Source organism: Protopterus annectens, chromosome 4.part1 (genome assembly GCF_019279795.1).
Source record: "Protopterus annectens isolate FY-2018-M chromosome 4.part1, PAN1.0, whole genome shotgun sequence".
In the NCBI taxonomy this organism is placed as follows: Eukaryota; Metazoa; Chordata; order Ceratodontiformes; family Protopteridae; genus Protopterus; species Protopterus annectens.
The window spans coordinates 566,052,313-566,068,473 of NC_056734.1; the positions used below are offsets into that span (position 1 = coordinate 566,052,313).

General features: G+C 40.5%; 1 protein-coding gene across 5 annotated transcripts in view; it reads left to right on the plus strand.

The window, feature by feature from the left end:
• The window catches only part of MFN1 (mitofusin 1), a 1,379,005-nt gene that overhangs the window by 257,203 nt on the left and 1,105,641 nt on the right, over window positions 1-16,161 (plus strand). For all 5 annotated transcript variants that reach the window (XM_044070376.1, XM_044070375.1, XM_044070373.1 and 2 more), the window contains exon 6: window positions 9,839-9,963. In XM_044070376.1, the coding sequence (XP_043926311.1) occupies window positions 9,839-9,963 (125 nt within the window). The remainder of the gene's footprint in view (window positions 1-9,838; window positions 9,964-16,161) is intronic.

Genomic DNA, 16,161 nt, shown 5'->3' on the forward strand with positions numbered 1-16,161 from the left:
ACTTACTCAAGATTCTTTTTAGTGCCCAAGAAGACAGGGGACTGGAGACCAATTCTGGATCTCAGCAGGTTAAACAAATCTGTACAAAAAGAAAGTTTCCGGATGGTAACACTGCAGTCCATTCTCCCCTTTCTGGGTCAGGACAATTGGATGTGCCCCATAGATCTTTAGGACGCATACTATCATATGAAAATGGACAGATTGTCCAGGAGATTTCTACGCTTCCGGCTAGGGGCTAGTCGTTACCAATTCAGAGCTCTGCCCTTTGGTCTCACCACAGCCCCCAGAGTGTTCACCAAATGCATGGCAGTAGTCACGGCTCACCTGAGACGTCTATGATTACAGGTGTTTCCTCATCTGGACGACTGGCTCCTCACTGCTACCACCAGGCAACAACTTATAGAGGCACAAGATTACACCATCACATCCTGTGCTCAACTAGGCATCACAGTAAACTTCGAAAAATCTACCTTGTTGCCCTGTCAATCTATTGCATACATAGGAGCAGAGCTAAACACAAGAAAAATGATTGTAAAAATGCCTCAGGAAGGAGTTTCCATTATTCAAAAACAGGAGTCACTTCTCCTGAGGAGCAAAAGAATTCAAGTAAAATATGTTCTTTAAGCTCTAGAGTCCATGGCAGCAGCCATTCTTCTAGTTCCTTTAGCACTCTTTCACATGAGAATCCTTCAGTGGCTTCCTTTCACACAATGTAGCAATGGGCGATTTCCTCCCAACGTTTTCTGACAGCAATGCATATCACTGGGAAATCCAACGTAATAGCGGACATGCTCAGTAGGGCTATTCTCATGCCTCACGAGTGGTCTCTGAAACAAGAAATTGTGGATCTTATTTTCCACAAATGGGGCCATCCTTGCTGCAATCTCTTTGCCTCTCCCCTCAACAACAAATGCAGCAGATACTTCTCCCTTTTTCCTCCTCCAGGTCAGACACCCAGGAACGCTCTAGTCCATAATTGGCCTCAGGGACTCCTTTATGCTTTTCTCCCCCTTTACCCTAATTCCAAAAGGCATTCAGAAAGCAAAATCATTGGGTTGCAAAATGATCCTCATTGCCTCCTATTGGCCTCGACAGATTTGGTTTCCGTCCCCCCCCCCCCCCACCTTCTAGCCCAGCCTTGGATTCTGGACCCTGTACCAGACCTCTTGATTCATCAATCAGGCGGGCTACACCTATCCCTCCAATCTCTCAAGCTCACAGCTTGGTTACTCCACTTCCAATCCTAGCCAGGCTCCCCAATATTTCCCCCAGCAGTGTGTGATGTTATTTCCTCCCATAAGTCAAATACAAGGAAAGTCTATGCTAGCAAATGGAAAAGATTCTCTTACTGGGCAGAAACCAGGAATTTGCATCCTTTTACAGCTCATGTACACAAGATTTTGGATTTCTTAGCAGAACTGTTTCATTCTGGTGCAGCAACTGCTACCATCAGAGTACTGCTAGCTGCCATCTCAAATCTTCACGTCGGAGTTTCTAACTCCAGCATAATGTCTCACAAACTCTGTAAGGCCTTTATGAAAGGTGCATCTCTACCCCCAGTGAAAGAGCCCCTTCCACCTTGGGATCTCAGTTTGGGTCTGGCCTCCTTGATACTGCCACCCTTTGAACCAGCAGCATCATCATGTTCCTTGAAATTTCTCTCTTGGAAAACTCTCTTCCTAGTTGCTATTACTTCTGCCAGATGTGTTTCAGAACTTCATGCACGATGTGTTCGCCCTCCATACCTAGTTTTTCACAAAGACAGAGCTTCTCTGAGAACCAACCCATCTTTTCTACCTGAAGTTTGTTCAGAACATAATTTGAATCAATCCATTGAACTTCCTGCCTTTTTCCCTAATCATTCCAACAAGGCAGAATACAGATTACACCAATTGGATGTCCATAGACAACTGCGTTTCTATCTCCATAGAACTAAAGAGATGAGAAAATCAAATCAGTTGTTCCTTTCATTTGCTAATAACAAACAAGGCCTTCCAGGTTCTAAAGTAACATTCTCAAAATGGTTATCAGACACCATAGCCTATACCTACCATTTGTAACAAAAAGATCTTCCAGCAAAACTCATAGGTCATTCAACCATATCAGTAGCTACTTCGGTAGCGTTTCAATCTAGATTGCCCATAGATTCAATTTGTGCAGCAGCTACTTGGGCAGATCCTCATACATTCATTTCTCATTACAAAGTAGATGTGGTCTCCCGGGGCAGGGCTTCCTTTGATTCCACGGTTCTGAAGAGTCTGTTCCAATGAGCCACCCAGGATTGAGGTGCTAAGGATGCTGTCCCACCCAGCAAGAATGAAGGTGAGATTGGACAACTTAACATAAAGGAGTTATGTACCTACCATAGCGTTCCATGTTAGTTGTCCTTCATCTCGCCTTCCTTCTTGCGTCCCTCCCTCCTTCCCCCTTCCTCGAGAATTGAGAGGAGTTTCTCAATGGTTTCACTGGGTAATTTGTTTTGTTATTAGTTGCTTCCCAAGCAAACCATAATAATTAACTGGGTCTATATTATGAAAGCAAAAAACCCTATGTGCGAATACCAAAATATCGACCCCTATACCACGAAACACGAAAATCCCAAACGCACTAAACAATTGAAAGAAAAAAAGCTGTCGTAGTCGGCCAACCCCACCACTACTGATATACTACCTACCCAAATAAAATAAATAAACCACATACATACACTAACCAAACCCTACTTCTAACATAAAGTAAAGCACAAAACCCTACTTCTAACCTGACACTAAACTTCACATACACAACTAACTATGCACTTTCCTTAACCCCTCCCTAACCCTAAGGTCCATAACTATTGCACACGTCCCCTACAGACATACACCCAAACAAAACAAATAATCCACATACATACATTTAACAAAACCCTACCTCCAACACTACTAAACCCCACGTACAAAACTATCTATGCACTATCCTTAACCCCTCCCTAGCACTAAGGTCCGTAACTACCACACATTTCCCCTACTAAAGTATACACAAACAAAATAAATAACCTACATATATACATTTAACAAAACCCTACACTAAATCTAACATACATTGCTTATCTAAGCACTTACCTTAACCCGCACCCTATCCTAAACTCCGTAACTATCCAACACTTACCTTATGCAGCTAATCCACAGACGGGCCAACCATGGAAATTCGATATTTCCATTTTTGCGGTTTTCGACTTTCGCTCTAAGTCCACTTCGTGCTACACGGTTCGACGTTTACGTATTTGTGCAAATGTCTTTTCGCTCTCATAATATAGACCCTAATTAACTGTATATCCAGGTTGATTAATGGATTGTCTTCTATAATTATGTCTAGTGTGAGCCATCTCAAACGAGATCTGGGTAGCTGATGCTGGGCATTCTAGGATAAGGGGTAGCCTCGAGCCAGTAAAGAGCTCTTGAGCTATAGTAAGTGGCCGAGTCGGCTCCGAACCTATCCCAACCAGCAAGAAGGAAGGCGAGATGAAGGATAACTAACATGCAACGTTATGGTAGGTGCATAACTTCTTTTTCTTGCAATAGGTGACTCCCAGCTTATAGGAGTCAAAAAGTTTTTTGTTCTGGATTAATTTTGGATGTTTAACTGTGATTAGTCTACCAAGATATAGCATTAAAAATAAGGTTGCAGTACTACAAAAAAATGGCACCGACTTTAGACCTTATGATGTAGTGATTGTGGTTTGCAGAAACAAGAATGGAGGTAAAAATTTAACAGTGCTTTATGTATGTACAGGGAATTATTGGCCTTAATAAGAAGGTTTGAGTTAATGTGGGCAGACATCTTGTCATCTTTGAAGCTTGGCCTTCTTCTGAAAGAGGTAGATAGTATGTTTTGAAGTAAAATTCATTGCCTAAACTTTTTCAGTATCAGCCAAGTGGTATACTTTGTGGGAAAATTTTTACGGATAATCATTCTTTGCTCATGACAAACTACATTTAAGAAATATTGGTAATAGGAACTTTTTTTTTAATAATTACAAAGTGTGTTCATGATTGACAGTTACTGCAATGTAACCTTAAAAGGTATTTCAAGACTCTAAAGTATCTTCTTAAGAAATGCTAGATGTTTGAGGCAAGGTTATCTATTGAATTATAGAATCCTGGTTTTGTACTATCAAGTGCCCCATTTGTTGTTCAGAATCACACAGGGTACTATCATTGAAGAGATGACAAAGGGATGGTTTCTCTGTGTGTTAACATCCATTTATCTTTGTTATGTTACCTGTGGAAATTTCAGTAATGATTAATGAGGAAGTTTAGGCTGTTGTCTCCTTTTATAGACTGACTGTCTTAGCAAGACAAAATGTTGTTCGTGAACTAATGGATTGTTTAAGAAGAAAATAAAGATATCATTATTGTGGGTGTTGTAAATACTCCACATAATATAGGGTGTACGTTGTATATGTTTAGCAAGCTGTTTTAAAATGTTCTGGAAGAAAATGGCATCAGTGCTTTTATTGAAATTGAGTGACTACATTCACAGTGTCATTGTTCTGGATATTGTCTAATTAAAAAGAGAAAAATAGTGTTATCTACTGTAAAACAGAAGAAGCCCTTGGCAATTCAAACAGTATGTTCATGGCTTATTAAATCATATGTAAAAAGTAAGGGGGCATGTTATCACTTTTGAAAGTGTCAAGAAAATTTTTCTGGGGGACTGCGAAGCCATTTATTCTGAAATAGAGAGATGGAGCTATAGTGGACTAATTTTAGGGAAACGTTGAGGATTGCTGAATCATATTTTTAACTTCTTTGATTCACTTATTCACAAGTGTGTCCCTGCTAGTGTCGTTAAAAATCACAGTATAATTGAGAATCAAAATTTCCATTGGTGTACCAATGCAATCCATAAGTGTCATGCTAAGAAAAGGCATAATCAGGTTTGTTATTGGAAGTTTCCATCTGTAACGAATAAAATTAGATTTTCCTAAAGTAGTCTGTAGTTAAAGCCAAAGGGAAAACAAAGGTAGTATGAGCATAAATTAATGGAATGCACAAAAAAAAATAAAGCAGTTTAAAAACATCAGAAATATTAATTCTTAAGCTTATTTTTCCTGTTTTTTTAAACACCATTATTACTGATTGTGGAAAATTACTGACATTGTGACAATTTGTCTGAGCCATTAGTATGGAATGAACCATTTGTAATACAAAGTGGTACAGAAATAGTTTAGTCTCCCCGTATTTGTGTTTCAGACATTATTTTAGCAGTGTGCTGGTATTAGATCAAATGTTGCTGCAGGTCCAAATGGACTGAATGGACATTTCTTATCTATGGTTATAAAGTCCTTAAGTCCATATTTAACTTCTTTGCTTCAATTTGCATTAATTACCTGTTTTGTCACCAACATTTGGAAAGAATCAGTAGTTGTTCTTATTCTCAAGAGTGGCAACACTGGGAATTTTAACAGTTACAGGCCTATTAGTTTAATAAATCTCACTGTTAAGGTTTTAGAAGGAGTAAAGCTTTCTACATTTCATCATTCTTAAAGGAAGTTATTTGACCTTACTCAGCATGGCTTTGTATTAAGGTGATTTTGTTTGAGTAATATGAAGGAATTTTGTGACTATATTATGTATTCATATGAAATTGGAGTACCTTTGGATGTAGTTTATCTGGATCTTTCTTGAGCTTTTGACACAGTCTCACATAAGATCCTGCAAGTTGTGGAAACCCCGAACAGTAATAAGTATTTTATTACATGGGTTCGGCAATGGTTGGCAAACTGAAAATGCAGAGTTAGGTTAAGGAGTGGATTGTGACACGAAGGGGTGGTTAATGTGGGCATTCCACAGAGATCGGTATTGGGACCATCTTTTGTTTAATCGTGTCAACTTTTCCAGCTAGTGAGATTGTTCAGATAAATATCTAAAAGATGATACCAAGATCTGCACAGTTTTGAGGAATGCAAAAGAACAAGAGGTTTTACAGAAATATTTACATTTCTAACTCTGCTAGTCAAATGACAACTGTGAGGTGTTAAGCACATCTACGAATAAGGTGCTCAGCTGTATTACAGGAAATTGCTATTTTCTTTATGCAATAAACTAAGAACTAGTCCCTGTGCCTAACACTGTGAAAGATTTAGGAGTCATGATTTCAGGACCATCTTACTTTTGAAGCTGATACCTTGTTTGCACTAAGATACTGTTATGGAGTTATGAGAGAAATCCTCCAGTCCACCAGAAGTAGATATGAAAAGTTATTAGTCTTTCTGTATAAAACATTAATAAGGCATACTTGAAGTACGAAAGTCCAGCTGAAGTTGTACGTCAAGGAAAGGAGCAAGAAGCAGAGACAACTCCAATGCAGGTAATGCTGTGGAGTGATGCAGGGTGCTTCTGAATAGAATATGTCACAGATTTTCTGGAATGTTCTGTAGATTACTTGCAGGAAACAAACACAGAGCAAATAAGATGCTCTGAATCCAGAAGAAAATGATTCAAGGGAAGACCCACTTAATTTAATAGATGTGGATAGACATATTAAGAGACAAAACGAATAGATTACAGAAAGTAAATAAGATTCAAATGTTAGAGGATTGATAAACAGATAAACATAGCAAACAGGACTGTTAAGAGAAATTCACCTGATTCAACAAAAATAAATACAATATATTGCTGTGCAGCTAAACTAAAACAGGAAAAAGTGTTGCCACAAAAACATAGAATAACAAAAGGAAACAAAGGGGACAAGTAAAATGCCACTATGAGTACATCAGTTAGGAAAAACTGTAAATCAGTTAAGACATGAAGCATCATTCTTAGAAGAATATAGCAAAGGGAACTATCATCAAAAATATTTAGAAATATAGGTGTAATAAAATAGCAAGTCACAGTATCAGAAAGGTCTAGAGTTATATACTTTTGCCAATAATAAACTAAAAATATCAGCACAGACAGAAAAACTTAGAGGGTATGCAGATAAATAATAAGGAAAAGTACAAAAAAAAGCAATTTATGGATGACCTTTAAAAAGATTTTATAGAAAATTCGGAAACAAAGCAAAATGAATAGAAACACCATCAAAAAAGAAGAAATATGCACATTTTGGAGAATTGTATATGAAGACCGTGTTGAACATAACAAAGATGCTGAATAGATGGAATTAAAAGAAACAGTAAGGAGCTCTAGTGTAGATGATATGAAATGGGATGAAATAGTGTTCAGAGAAATTGAGACAAAATTAAGAAAAGCTCCTAAATGAAAAACCCCAGGCCTAGATACAGTACCTAACTTCTGGCTAAAAGCATTAACGTTTTTAGACAAAGAGTTGTCTCCCGGACAGACACCAGGTTGGTTAACAACAGGAAATATGACACTCCTCCTTAAGAGGAACCTGCATGCCTCCCTAAAAACTATAGACCAATGACTTGCCTCCCAACAATATACAAACTATATACTAGAATTGATGCAGACGGAGTTTACAGTCGTATAAAAAAATTCTGTCATGGCAATAGAGCAAAAGAGTAACAAGTGAAAGGCATATGGAACAAAGGATCATTTGTTACTAAATAAAGCATTAGTAGAAGAATTGTAAAAAGGGGAAGAATCTAAGTATGGCATGGACAGATTACAAAAAAGCATTTGACAACATTTTACATTCATAGTTAAGGGAATGCTTACAGAAGTATATGATACACTCTACGTAGATCAATTGCATTACAGTGACCATGAAACAGTGGCAAACCACTTTACAATTAAGCCATAACAAAGGGCAAATTATTATTTCAGGGATAAAAATTCACAGGTTGGGGGAGCTGTTCTAGGGTGATTCTGTGTCACTGCTGCTGTTTTGTCTTGCCCTTAACCCATTAAGCTGTTTACTTAAGTTTTGCTGTGGTTGCCGTTTGGCTCCTAGAAACCAACCTTGGTTACAGACATCACATCAGCTTTTTATGGATGACTTAAAATTGTGTAGTTCATCAGATAATGAGTTAAAGGCACAACTACAAATGGTTAAAACTTTCTCAGATGATTTAAGAATGTAATTTTGTCTTGATAAGTGTGCAAAAGCAACATTTAAAACAGGAAATCTGCAGCACCAAGAAAATATCAATCTAGGACAAGAGTGTAGTATAAAAGAACATGAGCAGGAGAGTATATAAATATTTGAGAACAGATCTGCATTTGTGGGACTGCATACATATCTGCGGACCTCCCCAGATCCAAACATAGTGAAAGTTTCAAAACATGAGGAAAAGAAGTCTAAGATGGCATCCTTGCTTAGTTTAGCAGAAGTAATTCAGTGTAAAGTGGGAATGAAAATCAAACCAGAAGAAGACAAAAATCAGACAGTAAATGAATTTGCCAAAAACAAAAGAAAAGAATATGAGGAAAAGGATCAGATGAAAAGGAAATAAAATAAAAAAAAAATCTATAAATATACTGGCAATTACAGAGATCTCCTGGAATAACCTCATGTTGACCAAGATTTAACTTGGGGATGGTTAAGGAGAGATGAATTGAAACCAGAAGATGAAAGGCTAATAATGGCAGCCCAGGATAGAGGGTTATTTCAGTTCTTGGACTACAGGATGCAAGTGAGGTTCCCATTCATTTTTCTGTTTCAGATATAGCCTAACAAAAGTGGAAAGGAAAGTCATGGAGAGAATCATAAGGGGAAAGCTGGTAGCATGCCTATAAGACATCGGTCTCCAAGACAGCAACTTGCTGAGTTCATGACCACAAGGATTTGTTAGTCAATCCTTCCATTTTTATGACGACAGGTGAACTTGACAGGGGGAGTACAAGTAATCTTGTTATACCTGGATATCAACAAGGTCTTCAGCTCATTCCCACACACAAGGCTGATAGGAAAACTGGAGGGAATAGGGTCAGGGAAAGCTGTACAGTTGAGGTGCAGTGTTGAAGAAATGAAGGATTTGTAAAGGCTTTTAATTGAATAGAAAGATGATTCTTTGCAGGCAGATATCCACTGGTTAGCGCAAGACTAGTATGAAGCATTATGTGGTGGAGAGGAGGAGTGGTGGTGTTTGTAACAGAGCAGACAAAAACATGGAGATGTTAATCAGAGTTGAACTGGACTACAAGGAGCAGAGTGGTGGTGGTGATGACACTGGGGCTGGACTACCAGGAGCAAAGTGAGAGTGAACTGGCAACAGCAAATGGAGTGCTTTTCACAGAGAGAGACTCCAGCAGTTTAGAGGTAATGTTTCTGTAGTATTGGGTCTTATTCAGGCCACACCCTTAGTATATTTTTTGTTGTTGAAGCAATACATGGAGCTAGAAGTCAGATTCCATACAGTAAACTCCCTGTTATCTGATCTCGCTAGGACCAGACATTAGGCTGGATAAACAAATGGCTGGTTAATCAGATAATGCATACAAAATAACATTTATAGGTTATAAATCATCTAGAATAACAAGATTTGTGTTAGTATGCATTTTTCTAATGAGTATGAAGTCTAAAACTCAAACGTCTGTCATTATTTAGCCCAGAGGAAGCGAAGTGTTGTTCTTATCTATTGTCTTTTTTTATTGTATTTAGACTGACTTCTGTGGAATTTTTGTATACTATATGACACTCTAATCACTGTAGTTTTCTAATTCGCATTTTTTAAATGTATGTTCCCCCATGTGTAATATTCCTTTGGTTGTTTACCGGTGTATCCTTGAGATAACATGCACTTATGTTACAGTGGTAAAGTCTATATTTGTGAGTAAATTATGAAATGAACGTGCATTATTTGATTTTGACTGCATGGGAAAAGGTTTACATTAATTAAATGGGGATTATTTTTCATTGTCTGACTGTAATCTGTTTTTTTTTCCCCTTTCAGACTGTAAATCAGCTTGCTCATGCACTTCATATGGATGCAAATCTGGATGCAGGTTGTTTAGTGCAAGTTTTCTGGCCAAAAGGAAAATGTGCACTGCTAAGAGATGATCTAGTGCTGGTAGACAGGTACATGCTCTTTAAGTAAATATTATAAAGTTATATTATTTAATGTTGGCATTTTTGTTATTAGAATTCTTCAAATGTTTAACATGAATGTCATTTCTGTTGGAGTTTAAACTGTCCTATAGCTCAGAGTGTAAAGCTGGCCAATACATACAGGGAAATGTAATAGAGAATCAAAATTCTTGTGCATTACTGCTAGTGCTGCAGTTACGGAATGAGTAGATTTTATTGTGCATATCTGGGGTGGGGGGGTGATATTCCAGATGATGCACTCTTCTTTGAGTGGCAATGATTATTCACCATTGTCACTCAGCACCACCTTTAGGGTCTTAGTTGCATTGTGGATTAAGTTCACTAGTATGGGTTTTCGGTTCTCACCATTTTTTTGTATGTCTGATTGTTATTTTCTTAGTCAGTGCAGTCATACATTTGGCAAGACACTCAAGTACAGCAGGCAGCTTTTCTTTAAAATTACTATAAGTGTGCGTAAATGAAGACTAGAGACAGGTTATTTAAATTATTGAGCAAAAAGTATAATTTACTACAAATAAAGCAAATTACCACAACAGCTTCAGTCTGTCTCTACATCTGAAACCACAAGCACAGGCGCACACGCACTACTGATTTGGGGAAAAAGTTAATCTGACAACCACTAGTAACAGAACTGTATACATATGACCTCTGGCTAGTCAACATTTGGCTAGCACTTTAATAAAGATATAATGCAGTCTGATCTGCCTTGAAGGATAACATTCTAAAGGTATACTCTGCCTAACAGAAAACGTTTGTTTGCTCCTATGCTTACACCTGCAGAAAGCTTGACTTCAGTCATTTTAGCTCAGTGGGGCTGTAATGCCACAGGGAGTGACAGCTTATTAACTGAATTTTCAAACCTGAAGTGCTGCTACTGTGGCGTTTAGTCCTGGAAGAGTTTTTATTGATCTTCATCTCACAGTTTCTCCTTTGTGCCATTCTTCATTTAGGCACAAAACCCAACAAAATGTGATTGATTGAAATAAATGATGCCTTTTGTCATGGCAACACCACCTTCATCCTTCCCTTAAAATAAGTTGTTGCTAACTCTACACATGAATCATTTTAGAACTAATAAGTCCTTACATTCACTGCTGCAGTATTTTTAACTATATGGGATTCCGGGCAGTCTTCCAAAGAATTCTGAATTTAAAAGGTATGCCGAACGTCACCATATGCACCCTTCGTAATGTAGAGCATAAAGCTGACGTTCAGGCTTACCAAAAATGGAACTTCTTTGCCACCAGTCTAAACATATCTTTTACACCTTCCGTCTGTTTACCTTTGTCTGTTTTCTGACAGCTGAACGTATTTTCATTCTCTAGGGACTTGCTACTCTTGTTTGTTGTTTTTGCAAGATAAGTGCTCCTTGGGGATTTTGTTTTTTCTTGTTTTTTGTGTTCCTTGAGGCTAATGACATCCAGGAATGGTAAATGCCAGTGTGGGAGACCGATTCCCCATAAAGACTGCCATGATAAGTGTCTTTTTTGTTTAGGAGCTTCTTATGACCATACATCTTTTTCAGTTTGTCAGGCATTTGTTCCAATAACCCTTTGCAGTAGACTTTCTTCCCTTTCCTTGTATCTTGAGAACCAGAGTCTTAGGCTACTCTCTAGAGATACTATGGAAGGAATCTCCCACCCTGAGGGTCAACCATTAGGGATAAAGGTAAAAATGGTACGACCGGAATCTTCCACTGTCCAGCCTGTGCCAGGTGTTTCTCCTGAGGTCATTATGAACCCGGAGGCTTGCCTGGCTGTGTTGTCGGATTTCTCTGCTGCGACTGTGTTGGAGGCCGATGAGGATCTGGCTGGCAGCACATCCGAAGAGACTTTGCAGTTGCCCGTCTCAGACGTTCAAAGGGACCCACGGTTGATTTTTTCGGAGGGGCCTAGGGGAGTTCCTCAGTTTCTAGTTGGGGAAGAAGTTCCTGCTGTGGTTTTCAACTGTCATCCTGGATCTGAGCCTTCTCAGGATGTTCTCTTAAAAAGAAAAATTAAACATGTTTATTCTGCTTCTAGGGATCTAGAAAGTGAGTGGCAGGCTTTTACTCAAGAGTTATTTTCTGCCTTAATGTCCTTAAAGTCTCATCATGGGGTTTCAATTCCTGCTCCTCCTTGGTCCTCTATATCTCTTAAAAGGCCTAGAGACCAGGATTCTTTGAGGATTAGTGTGATTCTGCTGATGAATCCTTAACTTACTCTACTCAGATTCCTTCTTCTTTGGACTATGGGTCAGAGGAGGAGGAATATGTTAGTCTTGATGTTCCTTTGGAGGAAATTTCCTTTGAGCGCACACACTCTAGGATGATGGCTTTTTTAAGTAGGATTGTACTCAGGTCTCTGATATCTATAAGAGGTACTATGAGTTGTTGCAGTTGGACTGTCCTAAACCTGAGGCTATTCCTCCTGTCTTGGCTGCTTTACTGGGTGCTTTCTCCAGTGCCTCTCAAATGCCTAAATGTCCTTCAAGGATGCATCTGCAGTCCTAACATATGGGTTGTCCTGCCTCAGGCAGCCCTTCGGTCGGCCGGATTCCAAAGTCTGGGTCTGGCCTCGGCTGATGTCGCACTTCACCCGACGTCATAGCTGCTGTTTATTGGGTATAAAGGCATCAGCCGACGCCATTTTCCTCAGTCTTTCTTGCCGCATGGTGCCCGAAGCAGAAGCTGTTCGCAAGTGCCGGTCGGTCAGATCCAGAGATTTCTACTACCGAAGACTTCTAAAAAGCTAAGTACCCTGTTGGGGACTCTTTCTTGCCTCAGCCGATGTCAGAAAAAGTAAATAATTGTTTAACTTGTGGGAAACAAATACCTCATAAGGATTTCCACTCTTACTGCCTTCCTTGCTTAAGCCCAGATCACGACGTATCAGCTTGTCTAGCCTGTGCTTCCTTCAACCGACGAACACTTAGACGTCGGTCGGAGTTTGCAGAGGAGTTTTTTGGTCCCGCTTTTGCTTACAAAATGCCGTCGGAGACTCCGACTACACAAATAACTAAAAAGCGCAAGGAAAAGGACCGACACTCGCGGTCCGCAGTTTCGGCTGAAACCGCGGTTAGGCCAACCGCGAGTGTCTCGGTTTCGGCTGAAACCGAGTCCTCGGTTCTTCCTTCGGCCGAAAGCATGCCTCCTATAGCCGAGGCCTCACAGACAATGGTTGAATCTGCTACTGATATTACTGCTACAGAAGCAGGCTCCCAGGATTTGTCGGATACTATTCCTTTAGACATATCTACCCCTGCACGTGGGGCTGCTAGACCCCCTGCTTCTATGTCCATCAAGGCTTTTGCCAGGGCTAAAGCAGCTAAATCTTCTAAGGCCTTACCTGCTAAAACTACCCCACATAGGCCTACCTCTAGTTCTCAAATACTCAGCCTGGCTGAGGATCTCATTTCTTTGATCAGGGGATCACAACCTCACCCAGACAGGGCCTCTCAGCCTCCTTCAGATAAGAGGCCTAGGACTGAACCCCCGGAACCTGTCTCTACAGACTATTCCTCGGAGGACTCAGACATTACTGTCCCTCAGGAAGGCCCATATTCTCCTTATGAGGATTCTGATGCAGAAGACTCCATTCCTTCTGCTTCTCCTCCTGAGGAATTTTCTTTTGGGGAAACCTTACATGCTATGAGGGAGCATTTCCAATGGCAGGGCCAGGATTTTTCAGATTCAAGGAAAAGGCTAAGGACCTTCTTACACTTACCACAGCATAGGCCTTTAGCCATTCCTCCAGTGCTAACAGTAGTTGACGATGCATTTAATGATGCCTGTACTGCTCCTGATTCCCTTCCTCCGGCCCCTGCCAAGCCTGACAGATATTACAGGGTCCCGGACACACACTACCATTTGTATAAGGCTCCTGTTGCAGATCCAGAAACCATTTCACAGGGCCGAAGGTGTGGCAGCTGCTTCTGCCAAAACCCTCTTCCCTCTGATAGGGAATCTAGAGCATTAGAGAGATGGGGTAAAAGGTTTATACTTCTGCTGCTCTTTCGCTAGGGCCTTAAACTGTCAATTTCACATGATTCAATATCAGGAATTTTTGTTAGACCAGATAAATAAAAAACTTTCCTCTCCTGAACCTATAGACCGCAAGTCTCTTCAGGATTTGGTACATAACTCTCAGCAGGTCAGTAACCATTTCTTAAAATGTGGCTATGATGCACTGGAGGCTTCCTTTAGGTCAGCTATGACTGGAACAGTGATTCGAAGACATGCATGGTTAAAAGAACAGTCCTTACCAGATCATGTTAAATCAAAACTCCTAGATGCACCCATGGAGAAACAAAGTTTGTTTGGCTCCCCTGCACAGGAGGTTCTGAAGAAGGTGGAAGAAAAAGCAAAATCTGTCCAAACAGTCAAGGATTTCTTACAGGTCCAACCTCCGAGGTTTAGCAGAAATTGGCCTTCGAAGAATTGGTCCTTTCCAGACAACTCCAGAGCACAGAGAGGCAGAAATAGATGCCCAAGATGCAGAAATCAAGCTAGGGGTGCCTACAGGGGATGTCAGTGGCAACCTACCAACCAGAGAAGTACCGCCACAGATTCAACTACAACCACTTCCACTGGACAAACACAATGACTTGGCTCTGATACCGCCTACCAGGGAACAACTGGAAGCTCCCTTGGGCGGAAAGCTAGCCTTATTTTCAGACAACTGGCATTGCATTACAGGAGACAAATGGACTTTGCAAACAATAGACAAGGGCTACAGGTTTCACTTCCACACTCTACCAAAAAAGAGGGGAATGCCAAACCTACCACCAAGCCAAAAAACAGATGCTCTAAAACAAATCAACAACGTACTAGAGATAAGAGCTATAGAAAAGGTACCACCAATGGAACAAGGCCAAGGTTTTTACTCCAGGCTTTTCCTGGTACCAAGAAAAGAAAATCAGTGGAGACCTATTCTCGACTTGTCCGCACTGAACACATACCTCATTGTTCCAAAATTCAAAATGCTGACCCTCCAGCAGCTTCTTCCCATGCTGGGCAAGGAGTCTTGGCTGGTGACTCTAGATCTCTAGGAGGCATACCTGCACGTCCCTTTACGACCAGATTGCAGAAGATACCTCAGATTTCGTGCAGGATCAGAGCATTATCAATTCTCAGCATTGCCCTTTGGCTTATCTACTGCGCCCAGAGTATTCACGAAATGCCTGGCATCAGTAATTGCTCATTGCAGGCTCCAGGGAATTCAAATTTACCCATACCTGGACGACTGCCTATTACAAGCGGACAACAAGGCACAATTGACAAAAGATTTGAAAAATGTCATACAACTGTTGCAAGCCTTGGGTTACACAGTCAACATGCAGAAGTCAAGACTAGTACCTTCCCAAAGGATAACATTCTTGGGGGCAGATCTGGACACATCAACTCAGATGGCCTTTCTCACAGAAGAAAAACAAAAGCAACTACCAGGCTATTTCATGTCATTAACAAAACAAACTCAGCTTACTGCAAGGAAAGTCCTGCAAGCCCTGGGTTACATGGCATCCTGCATAATATTGATTCCGCATGCCAGGCTACATATGAGAAAGTTACAATGGTACCTAAGGAATGTATGGTCTCAACACCAGCACAGCCTAGAAAACCAGATTCCAATAATTCCATGCCTGAAGCAAGAATTCCTGTGGTGGGCTCAAGCCTGCCAGTTGAACAGAGGCTTGCCTTTCCACAAACCACATCCAAGCCAGACCATCACCACGGACGCCTCAGACCTAGGATGGGGGCTCACATGGTGGACAAGTGTATACAAGGCCTATGGACCCAAGACCAGCTGAATCTACACATAAATCTAAAGGAGATGCTGGCAGTGAAATATGCGATCCAGGCATTCAGACCACTCCTTCAACAGGGTCATCTGCTGATAAGGACGGACAACACCACAGTCATGTGGTACATCAACAAACAAGGAGGTACACATTCATATCCTCTATGCCGGATGGCAATGGACCTGTGGAATGTGGCCCTGAACCTCAACATTCAACTTCAGGCCAGATTTGTACCAGGAAAAGAAAATTCTCTAGCAGACACCTTAAGCAGAACTACCACGGATGCGCACGAATGGATGCTGCATCCAGATATTTTCAAAACCATAACAGAGAAATGGGGACTACCACAGATAGACCTGTTTGCCTCCCCACACAATCACCAATTGAAAA